Below are 18,678 nucleotides of genomic sequence, written 5' to 3'. Positions count from 1 at the left end.
GCTCCTACAGCATTCCCTAATCACCCTTCTTACAGGGGCAGGCAAGAAGGGGGGGCAACTAACCCTATGTCTAGATGGGGTCAATAGAGACAAGCATAGCTTGTGCATTCCCCTAAATCCCCTTAAGCCTCAATGGGGACCAGTCGAAGTGGGTACATGCATTCCTCTATGCATGACCCAAATCCCAAATGGGTTCTCCCATGGGTTCCCCCATTTGGTTCCCCTATGGATTCCCCACTGACCAGTGCCCACTTGCTTTACAGGGCAACAGGTAAAGAAGGCATCTTGCCAACATTAAGCTCACTGGTTAACTTTAGCAATGTCATCATTCTGCTCAAGCGTAGTAAATATCAATTGCGTCACCCCCATATCTCACGGTGAGGCCTCAGTAGGACTGCCTGTCACTATGATTCTAGGAATTACTGTCTAGGATCCTTGGGGCTACTCTGGGAGTTACTATTTAACACCTGGAAACCAGACATTGCCATGGCCACGGATCCTGAGAAACTAATCTCTAAAAGAATAACAAAATCCTCCTTACTTACAAGCAGTTTTTAAAATGTATGATTTCATTTAAAGTTGAATACAAGGTAGCATGATACCACGCAAGGCTCTCAGTCCTATTCTCTTTACCTTCTTGTTGATATTCATTGCTTTGTTTTTGCAGATTCCTGAACCCAAACCAAACAAACAAGCAAACAAAAAAATTCAGAGGAATTTATTCTGCTATTCATCTGAGAACATTTAATACAATGCTAGTTAACATTTTGAGGAAGAGAACTAAACAGGTGTATTCCCTGAGGTAAAGTCACTTGTACAACCTTATTTGACTTTGGCTGGTTGCTACACATACGTTTGCAAATCATTTTGCAAATATTAACTATAGTATATCAGTTATTACTATCATTTCAAAAACCACTACTGTAGAAATTAAGATAGTCCTTCTGAAAGCATAGCAGAAGCATGTTGTAGTATACAAAGAACTCTCCTCAAACTCTTTTTGCTTTTTTATATCACATAATCAACTAGAAAGAAAATCTGAAGTCAATTGTCTTTTGTATATTTATTCTGGTCTTGCTTTAAAGGAAAAGCAATAACATACAGTTGAAAACCTATCTGTCAACTCTAAGAACGTCATTTTCCCCAAATGGAATTTATTATAAACAAAGTTATAAAGTGAAAATATAGACTTTTACTATGACATTGTTAGTACTGAAGAGATAATGAAATCAGGAAATACGTACTTTGCCAAATTCTTGCCACCCAGTGGGACATAGTGAACAGACTTTAGAGACCCAAATATAAACTAGATTCTAAGCTCCCTGAGGGCATGGAGTAAGCACACATTCTCTATTTTCATAACTCATTTGGTCGTAGATCAAAGTGTTTTGCGGTAATAGCTTTTTTTAACTTTGCAAACAGTTTCAATTTAATTATGTGTTTTGTTCTTATATTATAAACATTCACAGATTACTTCTACTCCAAGAGAGGTCTCTTACAATAAAGTAAACATTAAGGAAAACTAATAATACAGTGAATTCTCTGAAAATTCATGCAATATTTCTCATCTATAGTAGCCCTCCCCCCCAACACATATACCTCTCTTTAAAAAAATTGACTGAAATCTAATAGATTTTTAATGTTATTGGAAGGACATGGTTAGAGATATGAAGAAAACTTGGCATTTTTAGGAGATTACAAACTCAGTGGAAATCAGAAATGTCACATGAATGTTGAAAGTCAAATTACATTTTAAGCTGTAGTAATAGATACATGGAGCCCAGGACAAAGTTGGAAATTCTACTATACCTTGTCTTGGTCACAGGATTTAGAGCTTGAAGATTAGAGCTATCATCTACACCCTGCCTTCCCCATTAAAGAGATGAGGAAACCAAGTCCCAGAGAGAGGTGACATGTCCAAAGTCACACAGTCATTAACAGAACTGATATTTAACTCCAACTTTCCTGACTCCAAGTCTAGTGTCCTTTCTCCTATACCCTCACCTGGTTGATTACGTTCTGTTCTAGGTGCCACAATTTAGGAAGGGAATTGACAAGCTGGGCCTCATTCAGAAAGAGCAACCGGATTGCTTGAAGAGACTTGAAGATATGTCATGCGAGGTTCAGATGAAGGAATAAGGACTGTTTTATTTGAATACAAGGCATCTTAAAGGGCATACTCTCACTGGACATGGGAACGTTGTGAATCACAGTTTGGCTCCAGAGGGAAGAACTATGATGGATGAAATCATAATGAGGTTGATTTCTGACTTACAGTATAAAGAAACGCTTCCCAACAAGCCAGCGATTGTAATATAGTGGACTGGCAGTTAGAAGACCTGTGTTTAAATCCTATCTTATTTTCTAGCTGTACACATGTTGAACAGGACACTTAAAATCCCTGGGTTTCAGTTTCTTCATCTTTATGAGGGAGTGAGCGGTGGTCGGACTAGATTGGAAGTTCTCAAATTCTTTGATCTCAGGACCCCTTTGCACCCTTAAAATTATTGAGGACCCCAAAGAACTTTTGTTTCTATCAGTTTTTATTTATTAATATTTACTATATTAAAAATTAAAACTGATAAATTAAAAAAAACTATTAGCTCAGGTAACAATAACAAACTAATTACATGTTAACATAAATTACATGTTTTATGAAGAAACGATATTTTCCAGAACAAAAAAAATTAGTGAGAAGAGTAGCATTGTTTTATGCATTTTTGCAAATCTCTTTAGTATCTGGCTTAATAGAAGAACAGCTGGATTTTCATGCCTGCATTCAATCTGTAGCTATATGTTGTTTTACTTAAAGTATATGAAGTATATCACACAGATATGTAGTTAGAAACTGGAAGAGTATTTTAATAGGCAAGTAATGTCTCAGTAATATTATGAAAATGGTTTTGGCCACAAGGATCCTCTTCCCAAGGGTGTGAGGATCACACTTTGAGGACAACTAGTCCAGATGATCAATAAGGTCCCTTTTAACTCTTAATCCAATGACTTAATTAAAGTTGTCCAAAAATGAATGAAATGCTTTATGAAGAAGTCAACATCTTACCATTTCCCCCCCTTTTATATTCTTTATTATAATAGATAGCCCCCTGGGAGAGGAAAAAGAGTGTGATATGTTAGGAGATGTTGATGATGTTAAAATACATTAAAATTCATTTATAAAAGAAAAAAGAAATCAGTACCCATATCATCAAAGGTGTTCAAGTGGAGGCTAAATGATTATTTGATAGGGATATTATAGAAGAGATTCATGCTTTATCTAGAAAGTTGGACCAGATGATCTCCGAAGTCCCTTCTAATTATATGTTTCAATAATTTTGTGAACTGAAAAAATTCATTCTAAGGAATGGAGATGCAAAAAATTTTAAAAGTCTTGTTTTTAAAGAAACTAGAGTTCTGATAGCATGAGAGAATGAGTACAGAAGACAGAACCAAATGATGATAGCATGTGTAGAAAAAGCCATTCAATTAGAAAGGATTTTTAGTAGGAGGCTGGGGAAATGTTTGAGGGAGCAGACATAAAAAGCTGAAAAGTGTGTGTGTGTGTGTGTGTGTGTGTGTGTGTGTGTGTGTGTGTGTGTGTGTGTGTGTGTGTGTATCTTCAAGTCTCTTCATCCATCTCTCTGTCTATCTCTCTTAACTTAAGCTTAACTAGAGTCAAAGGGCTCTGAGGAGACTAGTTTCAATGTGAAATCAAGGGATGGGCCTAGCATTCAGACAAAATAAGACCCCTTTATTTAGTGAGCAAGGAATGTTTTTAAAAAATTGCATTGGCTTGAAGGTAAAAATAAGGGTGGAGTAGCAAGGAAGGCCAGCATCCTAAGGACTGGAGCTAAAGAAGTTGCTAGGCTAACTTTGGAGGTGAAACAGAAAATGTCTGGAACAGGGTGATAACTACAAAAAGCTGAGAAAAGATGAATTTAAAAATGAGATGAGTACCTGTAATTCATTGCTTCTGTATATAATTTAAAGCTAGAGAGTTCCTCACACAATAACAAAATAATTTTAGCATATCAAATAGATGAATACATGTTTGTTTTCCTAAAGAGAAGACTGTGTAATGAGAGTTGTTGCAGAATAAATGGACTAAAAAAAACTATGAACTTGATTGTGGTCTGTGGAGAACACTCTGTCATTCACTCATTCTCTTGGATTTTATCAAGGAACTATCACTCTGAGGCCAAAGGACTGGGGAGCCTTCTGATTGTGGGCTGCCTTAAGCCCACTTTAAAATATAAAATGTACTCTGTCAAAAATCAGTCCAAACCAGTAGGTAAAAAATGTCACAAGTTCACAGAAGTGTCCCAGGAATAAAACACTTCCCTTAAATATTTCTTTAAGCTGTTTTTTGTTAACTGGAAAGGCTGAACAGAGAAATTTAATACTCTGTATATATAAAGCACATCCACTGGGAGGGGTGTGTGAGCAGGAAACCTAGAGGCATTTTCATTCTTCATGAATCAAATGAGCTGAATGACAAAACATTGTAGTGCTCCAGAGAAAGCAAGTGTTGGTATAGCTCATATAAAAAAAGATTTGATAAGAAGGCTATTGCTCACGGCATATTTCTGTGCTCAGTTTGCATTTCTAGGATGTGTGGGTATTTATGTTATGATATAAAAAGTTGAAAAGCCAAATACTATAAAAGATAGAAGGCAATATTATATTCCATTACACATAGACAAAAGCCTCCAATATAAGGTTAATACACCTAAGTATAATCAAGGCACTTAGAACTCCCACGTGAACATAAATAATCATGAAAGCCTAAGAAAAATGGGATAGAAAGGAGAGAATTCATTAAATCTGAGGCTTGCTGACTTTGACCTCGTGAATTCTACGAGGCTTTAGGCAGAAGAACTGGTACTGATCTGCATGGCTCCTCTAGGCAATCATCAATTTCAATTTCCTATTGAAGAGCAGTTCTTGATTTCCTATAGGATAGGAAATAATTTTTAAAGGGCATAAAGTACTTCCATGGAAAAAAGAACAAAATCCATATTTTCTAGTATGCAAATAACCTTGTACAGTATCAGAGTCAATACTCATTTGTTCACTTAAAAAAGAATTTTAAATTACAATATGATATGATTATTTGGATATAATTGTTATTTTTTAAAAAGGTAAATATAAAACTTACTGTTAAACAATAGGACAAGCCATTAGGTAAACAATTATGACAAATTCATAGAAGTGTCAGAAAAGCACATTTCACTTAAACATTTCTCTGTGCTTTTTTAAAAATGGGAAAAGCTGAATATTGCAATTCCATAGCTTATGTATACAAAATAAAAATCATACACTTAGCAAAAATTTGGACAGGTATTTCTCTACTTAATGAACCCGATCATTTCTAGAGAAAACACAGGAGTACTATGCTGTAAAGCTAGTATTAGCACATTTGAGATAAAAATGGGTACTAAGATGTAAATTTTATAGTAAATTTCAGTCTCTTAGCATTTCTAGGATATGTTGGTATCTATGTCATTATGTTATAAAAATACAGTACTAGCTTAAAGGAAAAATAATAAGAAAAATTAAAAATCACATTTAGCATTTCATAGATTAAAGGCCTTTAGGACATTTGCCTGAAACTAATAAGACAGTGTCTACACCAATCTCTCCGGTTTTGCCTTTGCCACGCTCTGCTTCAAAAATGACCTGTAAGAGAGAAGGAGAAAAGTTGATTTAAGACCTTTGAAATAATTAGTAAACCAAACAGGACTGCAAAGCTTATTCTCCCCAAAGATAAAGAGGTTAGAGAGGGGTGTACGGGAAGTGTTCTTTGTATTGAATCATGTATTCTAAGTAAGGTTGTACTCTTAGTAAGATCGAAGCAATGGTGGGATTCAAATAAATTAATAACCCATTCTCCAGGGAACCCAGCCGAGGCACCGCTGCAGCTGGCATGGTGGTGCAGGCCCTGCCCCTGCTAACAACTGGTTCCCCAAACTCAACCTAAAATTCAAACTGGTGCAAACCGGCTAAATCCCACCACTGGATCTAAGTCATTCCAAACAGAGGGAATTGAGTGTTAAGAAAATGCAATATCAAGTACTAAACACCTAAAGTATTCTGAAAAGCCACATGACACTGAGAAAGAATAGAGGTATTTAAAAAACAGCAACAAACATGTATCTGTTTGAGATTTGAAAATTGTTTCCTACATCTGAGTCAATGGTATGGCCTACCAGAGCATTTTAGGTCTAGAAGGGATTTTAGAAATCATCTATCAGGGATTTGTTATTTGAGGCCTGTGAACTTTTTAAAAAACACATATTTTTATAGCTGTATTTCAATATAATTGGTTTCCTTTGTAATCCTATGTATTTTATTTTATGCATCTAAAATATTATTCTGAGAAGGAGTCCATAGGTTTTACTAGACTAAGAAGAGATTCTTTTGTAATCCACATTATTCTGAGAAGGGGTCCATCCATAAGCTTCACCAGACTGCCAAAGAAGGAGTCCATAGGCTTCATCAGGCTACAAAGGGATTCTTTTGTAATCTTACTTATTATTTAAAATATTATTCTGAGAAAGGGTCCATAGACTTCACTAAATTGCCAAAGGGGTCTTTGACACAGAAAAGATTAAGAACCTGTGAATTCTAGTCCAATTCACTCATTTTTATGGATAAGGAACCTGCAAATACATTAATAATAGTAATAGCTAACATTTACATAGCATTTACTATGTGCCAGGTACTGTGCTAAACCTAAAAAATAGATGTGAATTGGTACCTGCTGTCATCATTGAGCTCTACTTCCTTTGACTTTCCAAAGAGAAGAGAAGGGAATCTCAGAGGTGATGTATGGAATTCAGGAATCCCTAGTCTTTACTCTTTTTGACTTTTCAAATTCTAGTTTCTTATGTATTTTTTGGTTATAGAGAAGTCTAATACAAGGATGGGAGGGGAGAATAGAGCCAGGTTTTCTGCTGTTATAAGCTTTCTGCTCTTCTCTGTTTTTTAGGGATGGAGTTAAAGCAATGCCTAATGGGAAGATCCTCTACTGAGGGCACTGAGAGAATCACCTGGGCAATCAAACTGCAGTGGCCTGGTAGCAGCTGCAGTCATGACAGACAGTACAGTTAACCAAGAATATGTGGCGAGGTTAGGGCATTTATGATGGGGGCTCTATAATCTTCTCACTCTGAACAAAGCCAATTGAACAACACATCTTGCACATGCAGGAAATGTCTGCTGCCAATACTCCAGTGTAGACAACACTGAACCTGGAATATCCTCTTTGGTCTGGCTCGAGTGATATCCCCAACTTCTCCATACCCACAGTCAAGGCGTGGAGTTTGCTTGGTTTTGAACACTGCAAGTAAGCCTGTGATCCTAAGTCTACTGCAGATTTTTGCTTGGGCAGATACAATGAGGGGTGATAGTCCCACTGTACTTTGTTCTCCTCAGACCACATTTGGATTGTTATATACAGTTGGGAATATCAAAAGTAGCTAAGTGTTGAAGTGGGTATTGTGATGGGCCTAGAGACAGTAAGACCTGAGTTCAAATTTGATCTCAGATACTAGCTCTGTGACCCTGGGCAAGTCACAGCCTCTGTCTGTTTAATAGCATCTCACTCCTAGGGTGGTTGTGAGGGTCAAAAGAGATATTTGTTAAGCATTCAGCACAGTGTCTGGCATATAGTAGGTGCTTCATAAGCCCTTGTTTCCTTCCTTCATATCTTTAGAAGGATAATAATAAGAGAGAATATGTTCAGAGGAGGGACAGCTAGGTGGTGCAGTGGACAGAACACCAGCCGAGGAGTCAGGAGGACTGGACTTCAGATCTGGCTGTGTGACCCTGGGCAAATGACTTAAACCTGGTTGCCTATAAAAACAAACAAAAAAGACACAAAGAATGTGTTTAGAGCAGAAAATCAGAATGTCAAGGGGGCTTGTAAGCAGACAGGAATTGGGGACTGTTAGCCTAGAGAAGAGAAAACATAAAGGGCTTATTGCTGTCTTCTGTTACTGCAAGAAATGTCATATGGAAGGGAAACTTGGATTGTTTTTTGCTCGGTCCCAGAGGTAGAACTAGGAACAATGAGTAGAGGTTTTAAAGAGGTAGATTTTAGCTGGATATAGGGAAGCATGTCTTAAGAATTAGAGCAGTTCCAAAGAGTAATAGGTTTCCTTGAGACTTGGTGACTTCCCCATCACTGGAGATCTTGAAACAAAGATTGGAAGTTTACTTGCTTCAGCATTGGTTAGGAAGAGATGCCTCCTGAAGTTCCTTCTATCTCTAGGGTTCTGTGACTACCTGTGGTCTGAGGTCTCTCCAACTCTAAATAATAACTAACTTTACGGTTTACATAGTGCTTTACATATTTATGTTATTTGATCATTAAAACAACTTTGTGAGATAAGTGCTATAATTATTACCTCAAATTTACTATTTAAAAATATTTATCTATTTAATTTTTAGTTTATGGAATAAAACAAATATTTCCATAACATAGTATAATAAAAAAGATGATTGCATATGAAACTGAAAATCTATTATGTACAATTTGTTATTCCTTTTATTTTTATTTTTTTGGGTGGGGCAATTGGTGTTAAGTGACTTGCCCAAGGTCACACAACTAGTAAATGTGTCAAGTGTCTGAGGCCGGATTTGAAGTCAGGTCCTCCTGACTCCAGGGCCAGTGCTCTACTCACTGTGCCACCTAGCTGCCCCTTATTCCTTTTAAATACATAATAAAGTTATCATGTAACTTCTTATCTTCCCTCCCTGCCATGGCTACCATATATATATATATATACATATATATGTGTGCATGTATACACACATAACACACACATATACATACACACATATATGCATATATACATACATATACACATATATGCAAAATCATTTTACATACCTCTATCAGTTCTTTCTGTGGATGCAGATAGCGTTTTCCTTCACACATCATTTGTAGCTAATTTGGGTATTTATATTAAATTTTTTTTGGAGGCAGAGCAATTGGGGTTAAGTGACTTGCCCAAGGTCACATAGCTAGTAAGTATGTCAAGTGTCTGAGGCTGGATTTGAACTCAGGTCCTCCTGATTCCAGGGCCGGTGCTCTACTCACTGCACCACCTAGCTGCCCCCAATTTGGGTATTTATAACAGTCAAAATGACTAAAGTTGTTCTTAAAACAATATGGCTATTACTGTATACAGTGTTCTCTTGGTTCTGCTCATGTCACTCTTCATTATTTCATGCAAATCTATCCATGCTTTTCTAAGAGCATCAAGCTCATCATTTCTTATAGCACAGTAGTATTCCATCACAACCACACACCACAAGCCATTTCTTAGTTGATGGGCATGCCAGCAATTTCCAGCTTTTTGCCACTACAAAGAGAGATCATATAAATATTTTAGAACCTATAGGTGCTTTTTGTTTTTTCTAATCATCTTGGGAAACAGATGTAGTAGTGGTATTGCTGGGTCAAACGGCACAGGCAGTTTAATAACTCTTTGGGACTTAATGATAAGAGCTAGCATTTACATAGAATTTCAAAGTTTTTAATACATTTTACAAATACTATCTTATTTGATCCTCACAATAATCCTGGGAGAAAGTTGCTATTATCACCCCCATTTTTCAGATGAGGAAATGGAGGCAAAAAGTATTTACAGGTGAGGAAAATGGGACTAAAAGAAGTTAAAGGAGTTGCCCAGAGTCACACAGCTAGTGAGTGTCTAGGGCAGGATTCCAACTCAGGTCTTCCTGACTCCAAGTCCAACATTCCATCTACTGTGCCATCTAGCTGCCGAAAGGTTGTGATTTTTTTTTTTGTCACAGCTTTATGGATATCTAGGTTTTTCTGTAGTGCCATCCATAATCATGGAGTTATGGTCTTCAAGTTGTTACTCATTATTATTTATAAGTAAAGTTTAATAGAACCTTAGTTCATGAATCTGCTAATCATTCCCTGTTACAAACGCTGAATCTCTGATAGTGACATGAACATAAGGACATCAGTGAACAGAAAAAAGTAAATATTTTACTTTCACTCACATTCTTGGTTGTCTCAATTCCGTGAAACAGTTGGACTTTTCCAGTCTTCCACCTTCCATCCTCACTGCTGGTCTCCTCCCAGGCAAGAGTATTGTTTTGATCTTTCACAAACACTCTAAGTATCCCCACTTTTTCTCCAGCAAGTCGATAATCAAACATTAAGCAGGAGTTTCTTTGGGGCTGAAGGTTGGTGAGGAAAAGTGTCAAACGGCCTACATCCTTCTTCTGTCCTACGAAGGCTGGGACTACCATGTAATACCCAACAGCTTTGGGAGAAGAGAAAGTCACTGTTAACAAACCTTGAAATTCACTTTAGGGAAAATTCTTCAATTAATAAAATATCTTAAAACAAACTGAATTCTAGTTTCCCATAAGGGAGATTGAAGTTCTATTACTTGAGTTATAATATCTTGATATTTTAAGGCTAGAAGGACCAACTCCCTCATGCTGCTGATTAAAAAACTGAGGCCCAAAGAAGTTGACTGTATTTGAATCTATTTTTTTTTCAAGCAGAAAACCAATACAGAGACTCTCAGGTTCATGTATAATTGTCTCTTATGTTCTACTTTGTATCTGGAAATGCTAATTTTATTTATTGTATGTTACGTTCAAATAAAAAATAAAAAAGAAAGAAAATTCCTTGAGAGCAGGCACTGTTCCATTTCCATCTTTTTTCTCTTAGCATAGTGTTTGACACCTAGTAGGATATTTAATAAATGTTTACTGAATTGAATTGAATGGACTTTAGCATCATAGGAGGATCTTAAAGGTCATCTGGCCCAATCCTCTTATTTTACAGATCAGGAAGGTAAGGACCAAAAAGAAGTGACTTACTCAAGGCTATACAAGTAGCAGATAGTAGTTCTTTGAACTTTGAATATGAGCTCAAGTCCTCTACATCCAATGATCTGTAATGGAGCTAAGATCAGAAGGGAAGCAGAAAACTGGGGGAAAATCTTTGTAGCAATTTAAAAAATATTTTTATTGATATTTTCTGTTTTTTACATCACCACAGTAACCCAAGTATTCCTGCCCCCCTGTTCCAGAGAGCCATCCCATATGACAAATAATATTTTTAGAGAAGAAAAAAAGTCAGCACAACTGATTGATATACATTGAAAAAATGTGAAAACATGTTGACTTCTTACTTCTATGAAGGGGCAGGTTGGGGATGTTTTCTCATGTGTCTTCATTTGGGTCTTATTTGATCTTTATAATTTTGCTACATTTACTTTTGATTTTGTTGGTTTGCTATTTCCATTTACATTGTAATCAAAGAATTTTTAGCATGTTCTTTCATCATTCTAATTTTTTACATAGTTATTAATTGTTTCTATGATATATTCTTTGACCTACTCATTATTTAAGATTCCATTGTTGTCTCAGTATGGGTCTATATCTTTTGTTTGTGGTCCCTGAACCAATTTCTATTCTTGTTGCATTATGGTTTGTAAAGGATATATGGACTAATTTTGCTTTTTTACACTTGTTTGCAATATCTCTGTGCCCTAGTATATGTTCAACTTTTGCAAAAGTTCCATGTGGTGCAGAGAAATATGTGTGTGTGTATGTATGTATGTATGTATGTATGTATGTATGTATGTATTCTTTAGAATATGCCAGAAGTATTTCAGTTCTAGTTTTTCCAGAAATATATTCAGTTCCATATTTATTTTTCCTTTAGTCTGTACTTCTGTTAGACTTATCCAAGACTGAGAGAGGGATATTGAAGTCTCCTGTCATTATTGTGGTATTCTCTATGTCTTCTTGAAGCTTAGATAATGTTTTCTTTATGGATTTCAATGCTAAGGCATTGGCAACGTATAAGTTTATTATTGATGTTGGTTTGTTGTCTATGGTTCCTTTCAGCATAATATAGTTTTCTTGTCCATCTCTTTTTGTTTTTTGAATGCTTTTGCTTTGTCTGATAGCATGATGGCAACTTCTGATTTTTTTTGGTTTCACTTGACACATAATATATTTTTTCCATTCCTTCAGTTTTATTTTGTATTTGTCTTTTAAATTTGTTTCTTATAAGCAGCAGATTCTTTGTAGCATTTTTTTTTCTTTCTGACAAGGGTCTTATTTCCAAGATACGTAAGGAATGAATTCAAATTTATGAAAATTAGAACCATCCCTCATTAGATAAATGGTCAAGGATATGAACAGGCAGTGTTCAAAGCAAGAAATCCAAACTATCAAGAGCCATATAAAATTCTCCAAATCACTAATAATTAGAGAAATATAAATTAAAATGACTCTGAGGTTCAATCTCATATCTATCACATTGATAATGTTGATAAAAAAGGAATAATGAGAAATGTTGGAGGAGATGTGGAAAAAGCACATTAATGCAAGGTTGGTAGATCTATGAATTATCCGGACTTTCAGGAAGACAATAATAAAAAATTAGTTATGCTTTTATGACTCAGAGACCCAAGAAAGAAGAAAAGGATCTATTTGTACAAAACTATTTATAGCAGCAATTTTTATGGTGTCAAAGAACCAAAAGGGTATCCTTCAACTGGGGAATGACAACAAATTTTGATATATGAATTGTAAAGAGTATTATTGTCCTGTTAGAATGGTGAAAGGAATGGTTTCTGAGAAACCAAGGAAGAGTATATGAACTGATACAAAGTGAAGTGAGCAGAACCAGAACAATTTATGCAACAACAACAGGGAAAAGTTGAGCAATTCTGAAAGACTTAAGAATTCCGATCAATGCAATGACCAACCATGATTCCAGAGCAGTGATTTCAAACTCAAATAGAAATAGAGGCCATTAAACTGTAAGGATCCCTGTAAGCCACATGTTCACTTAGAAAACCACATATTAAAATTATTTATGTTTGATCATATAATTTTATATTTTGTTAAACATTTCCCAATAACATTTTAATCTGGTTCAGGACAAAATCAGGACTGTTGTGGGCCATGGCTTGTCATGTGTTTCACACCTCTCTTCCAGAGTACCAGTAATGAAGCATGATCCCTACTTCCTGATAGAGGGGTGTGGAATGATACATAATTTTTAGACAAGGTGAATGCAGAGGTTTGTTTTGCTTGTTGTTTGTTATAGAGTTTTCTTTTCTTTTTCTTGTCAGTGGGGAATGGGGAAGTGGGAGGGGTGGGTAGAATGGAGGAGAGAAATAGATTTTTATGGATTGAGAAAATTAAATTTACTTTAAAATAAATCCTATTGTCTTTTTCTTATGCTTTATGGACTCTTTCATGGTCATATAGCTAATTAGTGACAGAACTGAAATCAGAACCCAACTATCCTGACTGAATTATTTAATGTGATTTATTTGATATTTTAAGATTTACAATTCAGTTGAATAGGTTTGCTATAATTTAATTGGTCACTTGATTTCTAACAAAATTACAAATCACAAATGTGCAACTTATTTACTTATTGGTTACATAACTTGGGATCATTCATTAGAGGGAAACTTTGCTATCCTTAAATATCAGTCATATAATCCTTTGTTAAAGGGTTCTTTCCTCCCTGGGAGGCAAGATCTAACCATGGACAACAACAAGAAAAAAAAATGAAAAGGAAAATTCATGGTTAAAAAGAAAGATTAAACAGAGCCTATTGTGTTACCAATTGTGAAATTGTTCTGTCTTGCAAAACTTTGTAGGTGTAATTCAATTCAATAAACATTTATTAAGACTTTGCTAAGTGTAACGGAGAAGAAAATGGCAAATCACTCTAGTATCTTTGCCAAGAAAACCCCATACAGATCAGGAAGAGCTGGGCATGACTGAACAACAACAAAGTACAAAGGACTGTACTAGGCAAGAAGGACACAAAAATAAAAACATGGGGCTTATATTCTAATGGAGGAGTGGGTATTCAAGTGGCATCAACATCTTTGGGATGCAATCTTCTCATTAAAAATAAGGATTTGAACAAAATGACCTCTTTTTGGGAAACACAATATATACGCAAGCATATATAAAGAACACAAAATAAATTCAAGAGGTATAGAGTGATAATAATCTAACAGTGGAATAAAAGATTATCTTTATCATTACCCCTGTCATAGAATCATAGTGTATACATCAGTATATAATTTAAATACCATTATCTCGATCAGCAGGATTCCAGTCAAAATCATCTTCTGTGTCCTGTTTCCAATCACAGATCCCCCGATCAAAGCTGCAGTCAGTTGAAGCATTTAAATCTATTAAGAAAAACAGTTTATTTCAAAACCATTAGGAAAGTTAGGAAGAAAAATGTAATATTTGAATTTTAGCAGACATCATTCTATTTTAAATTGCATAGATTATGGTTAATGGCAATTAAAATGCCGATCACACATGGACTACTGAATTTTTTGATGACCAATGTCTCTTGGGCCTAAACTCTCACTCAGAGTTAATGTAATAACCAAATAAGATATTGAACCCTCCTCTTTATTGCATAGTATTCCAATTAGAAAGGTCATATTACTATTATGCAGAAAAAATAAAATGTCCAATTTAGCCTATAAAAGGGTAATATTCCTTTTTTTTGTTCAAACATGGTGATTTTATATTTAATTTTATGTTTTCTTAATTATAGAATCAATTAGGCACTGTATGGAAATATAATTTGTTTAACTATTCAGGGAAGGTTGGCACTTGAGGTGGTATTTTATATTATTTCCTGTAGACCAGGGGTTCTTAACTTTTTTTTGTCACAGATCCCCTTGGCAGTCTGGAGAAGCTTATGTACCACTTCTCAGAATAATGTTTTTGAATAAAATAAGATATATAGGATTATCAAAAGAAACCAATTATATTTAAATATAGTTACCAAAACATTAAGAAAAAAAATCCCACGTTCGAAAACATTAGACTAAAAAGCCCTGTTGTAATACTCCTCCTTCACCTAACTAGTATTTATATAGAGTCTTAAGGTTGGCATGACACTTTATAAATATTATCTCATTTTATTCTTACAACAGCCCTGAGAGGTAGAGTCTTTTATTACCCCCCTTTTCAGATGAGGAAACTGAGGCACACTGACATTAAGTAACTTGCCAGGGTCACGCAGCTAGCAAGTATCTGAGCCCAGATTTGATCTTGGGTCCTTCCATTCTATCACTCTATTCACTATACGACCAACCTGTCTATTCCTGTTGACAATAAAAAGTTCACACTGATGTACGATAGGGAGGTTGCTCTAGAATCTGATACAACCAAGGCTAGCCTTTGCGTCTGAATCCGGATTTTAATTCTTTTTGTTTGAGGGAGGAGGGCTAAAGAAAGAAGATGAAGGTAGGCATATTTCAGAATAGTTATTAAATCTTAAATTAGCCAGTGCTATTTTATCAAGAAGGGGTATAGCATCACTAGTGTGGATTGCTCTGAGTTGAAGGTTCAAAAATGTCTGGTTCAGGACCTTTGCTCATTTCTCCTGTTCTCCTTCCCTTCCAATGTCCCCTTTCTCCCTTTTCCAACAGTGAAAGTTTTGTTTTCAATTAGGTTTTTAAAGTTATTGATTAAAAGATGCCAAGAAATTCCCTCTTCTAAACCTTTAAAATCTGAATTTTTCAAATAGATGGTCTTTTGTACATGAAGATGGTGCACTAGTCAATGTTTAACAACTGTACCTCTGGGGGAAAACATATGCATGGCACACTTTAAAGTTTAATCTTCATTATTAGTCTGCATTATTGAAATGACAACAGAGGGAATTTGCATGAAATCTGTAGTAGTTTTCATCCTTTACCCACATATATATTTAAACAAACTTCTTTCCTTCCTCCCCTGCAGGAGTAGGGAGAATTGGGACAGAGAGAAACTAGCCCTGATATCTTACAATCATTGGTATTTATCAAATAATGAATACTATGCAATAGTTAAATAGATCACTCTGGTAATGATGCGTTCTCTGGGTTTAAAACTGGAAGGGATAAGTTGAGTTGGCACAAAGCCACTGTGATTCATTATTAACATTTTATCCATCACTTCTTAAGTCTAGAAATTAATAAAAACACTGCACTAAGTCCTTATTTATAGTGTTTCCTGATTTCTGAGATGTAAATGCTTATACTTAAAATGTTCTCTGGATCCAAGTCTATATGCTCTACTGATCAACCATCAATAAGGCATATATTTGGAGTTGTTTTTTCCTTTTGTCGTGGTGGATATATAAGATGCTTCCTCTTCCTTCATCCCTTTGTGACAAAAGAGACCCATTTTGGGGACATCAAAGCAAGGTTAGGGGCTATGGCTGTAGTAGTAAAGCTACCAGATGGTAAGCTCCATCAGGAATGGGTCTGAATCTTTCCTAAACTTTGTACTTCCTCTAGCAGACCTCGCTTATTTTTATTTTTTTTTTGGTGAAAACATGTTTAATGAGGTCAAAATTAGAGATTTCACACACACACAATTTAATAAAGGTTTGGGTATCTTCTGACCTTAAATTTCTTATTAAATCTTGCTATTTCTTAATTCTCTGTTATCACAATAAAAATAAGCATTGTTAAATACGTTGACTTTTTTTCAAGCACTGATGTCTGCCAAGACATTTTGGACAAATGGACAAATACTAACAGCTCACATTTATGATGTGCTTTTTTTTTACAATACACAAAGTAAATAATACAATCATTATTATTCCACTTTTATAAAAAAAGAAAGAGGTTGGCAAAGTTAGGTGATTTACTTACAGATTTTAATTATTGCCGAAATTAATTGAGACTTACTAGGAATCATATCTATGCTATTCCACTCAGCTGAAGTCACTAGAAGGTAGCTAGTTGTCTAAAGAGATACTCGTAATTATAATAGTAATAATAAATATTATAATAATGATGCATTAGAATGAGTCAGTTAGGAAGACCTGAGTTTGAATCCTGCCTTACACACTCACCAGCTGTATGACCCCATGCAAGTCACTTAATCTCTATCAGCTTCAGTTTCCTTTCCTGTTAAATGGAGATGATAATAGCAGCTACCTCACAGGGTCATTATGGGGATTAAATGAGTTAACCTATGGAAAGTGCTTTGCAAACCTCAAAGCATTATAGAAATTTTAAATGAACAAATAACTTCATTTAGGCCATGTAAGTAATGAAATACAGAAGAAAAGAGGAAAAGTCTAGAAAAATAAAAATTGATTTGTATTTGTAGGATGTATTTTCTACGGACAGGGCCATGAAGCACCTGCATGATTCGGCAAGATCACAGAGCAAATCTATAGGTTAGCTGGGACCAGAGCCTGTAATTTCCTGATTCTTGGACCAATGTTTTTGTCTCATTAAGTTATGACACATTTCTGACTAGTCAGGGAACAGTGAGAAATGTTAACGAAGAGAAATGAAAAATAACACAATGAAAGGAAAGATAGGTAGAAGCAGGGGAACCAAAGGGAGCTGTGGTGAGTCTACCACTGGTCTTCAGCAGACCTCTGTTCCTTCAGGAAGGGCTTCTCAGAACATGTTTTGAGGAATGACCTGGAGGAGGCAGAAAGACAGCTTGTTAGATGGTAGGAGAAAGTTATTCTTAAAGCAGAGGAGACAGAGGGAAAGCCAGTGCCAACATAGATAGCGGCAGAAAGGAATGAAAAGTAGCATAAGCTCTGAGAATGTAGGACAGAAATGTGCAAGTCTGAGAGCAGCCAGAGATTAAACACCAGGGACAATGGAGTGGAGCCTTGTAGAGAAGGACATGATGTTCAAAGGTCTACACTGCTGACTAGAGGGGCAAATGTAGCAGGAGAAGTTGCTTTATGTGTGCTTTGGTCAGGAGAGGGAACACTTAAAACAGGGTCTCGGGGAGTGAGAAACAGTGACCTCATTGTGCCAACAGTGGGTTTCCAGCCTAGGTTATCAGTTTGAAATGCCACTGGAGGGAGTCTGCATGCAATCTGAAGGAGGTAGTTCTCTCTCTTTTTTCCAAAGATATTCATTCAAACCAACCTGTTTCCTTCCTCCCCTACTGGGGTAAGGAGTAATGGGACAGAGAGTCTTGATATATTATAATCATTAGTGTTCATCAAATAAGTATGCAATGGTTAAAATAGATAGCTGTGGTAATGATGCATCCTCTGGGTTTAAAACTAGAAGGGAGTTGAATTGGCACAATGCCACTGTGAGTCATTAACAATGATTTCATCACCTATTTAATAAAAATAAGACACAAAACCATACCACATGAGAAAACACAGATTTGGCAAGGAAAGATTCCTTACCTTTGTGTTCTAATTTTGAAGTCACAACTTTTCTCTGGACCAGGAACAGATCAAGTGGAACCGCTTCATTAACCTTAGAGACTAACAAAAATACTTGTCATTATAAATAATCTGAGGAAGATATGCAGGTATTTCCCATATGGAGTATCAATGCTTATGTTTCATAGAATTCCATTTCTGTCCACACTACCACAACGTTTTATCCTCTTGAGCAAAATATAAGTTTAAATGAAACCATTGCAAATTATAAGTTAAATATGTAACTTCATATGGCAAAAATATAAGGTTCTTCTGAAGATGGCATTTTAATAACTGTCAAAGTAGTTTAATTTAAATGGCTATGCCTATAAAATTATGCACAACTATAATGTGGCTGCCAAATGCTTTTTATTCAAATAGAGAATTTTAGGAATCCTGATACTTAGTCAAGGTACTAGTGGATGCATTTA

General features: G+C 35.6%; 1 protein-coding gene across 1 annotated transcript in view; it reads right to left on the bottom strand.

Annotated features, from left to right (window-relative positions):
* Window positions 1-5,580: 5,580 nt before the first annotated feature.
* Window positions 5,581-18,678, bottom strand: part of EGFL6 (EGF like domain multiple 6) — a 73,694-nt gene continuing 60,596 nt past the window's right edge. The window contains exons 9-12 of the mRNA XM_036747657.1: window positions 18,230-18,310; window positions 14,130-14,231; window positions 10,039-10,304; window positions 5,581-5,676 (exon numbers count right to left, since the gene is read on the bottom strand). Coding sequence (XP_036603552.1) covers window positions 5,581-5,676; window positions 10,039-10,304; window positions 14,130-14,231; window positions 18,230-18,310 — 545 coding nt within the window. The remainder of the gene's footprint in view (window positions 5,677-10,038; window positions 10,305-14,129; window positions 14,232-18,229; window positions 18,311-18,678) is intronic.

The sequence above is a fragment of the Trichosurus vulpecula genome, chromosome 2 (assembly GCF_011100635.1).
Source record: "Trichosurus vulpecula isolate mTriVul1 chromosome 2, mTriVul1.pri, whole genome shotgun sequence".
Classification (NCBI taxonomy): domain Eukaryota; kingdom Metazoa; phylum Chordata; class Mammalia; order Diprotodontia; family Phalangeridae; genus Trichosurus; species Trichosurus vulpecula.
The sequence above is the reverse complement of the archived record's forward strand: the minus strand, read 5'-3'. Positions and strand labels throughout refer to the sequence as shown.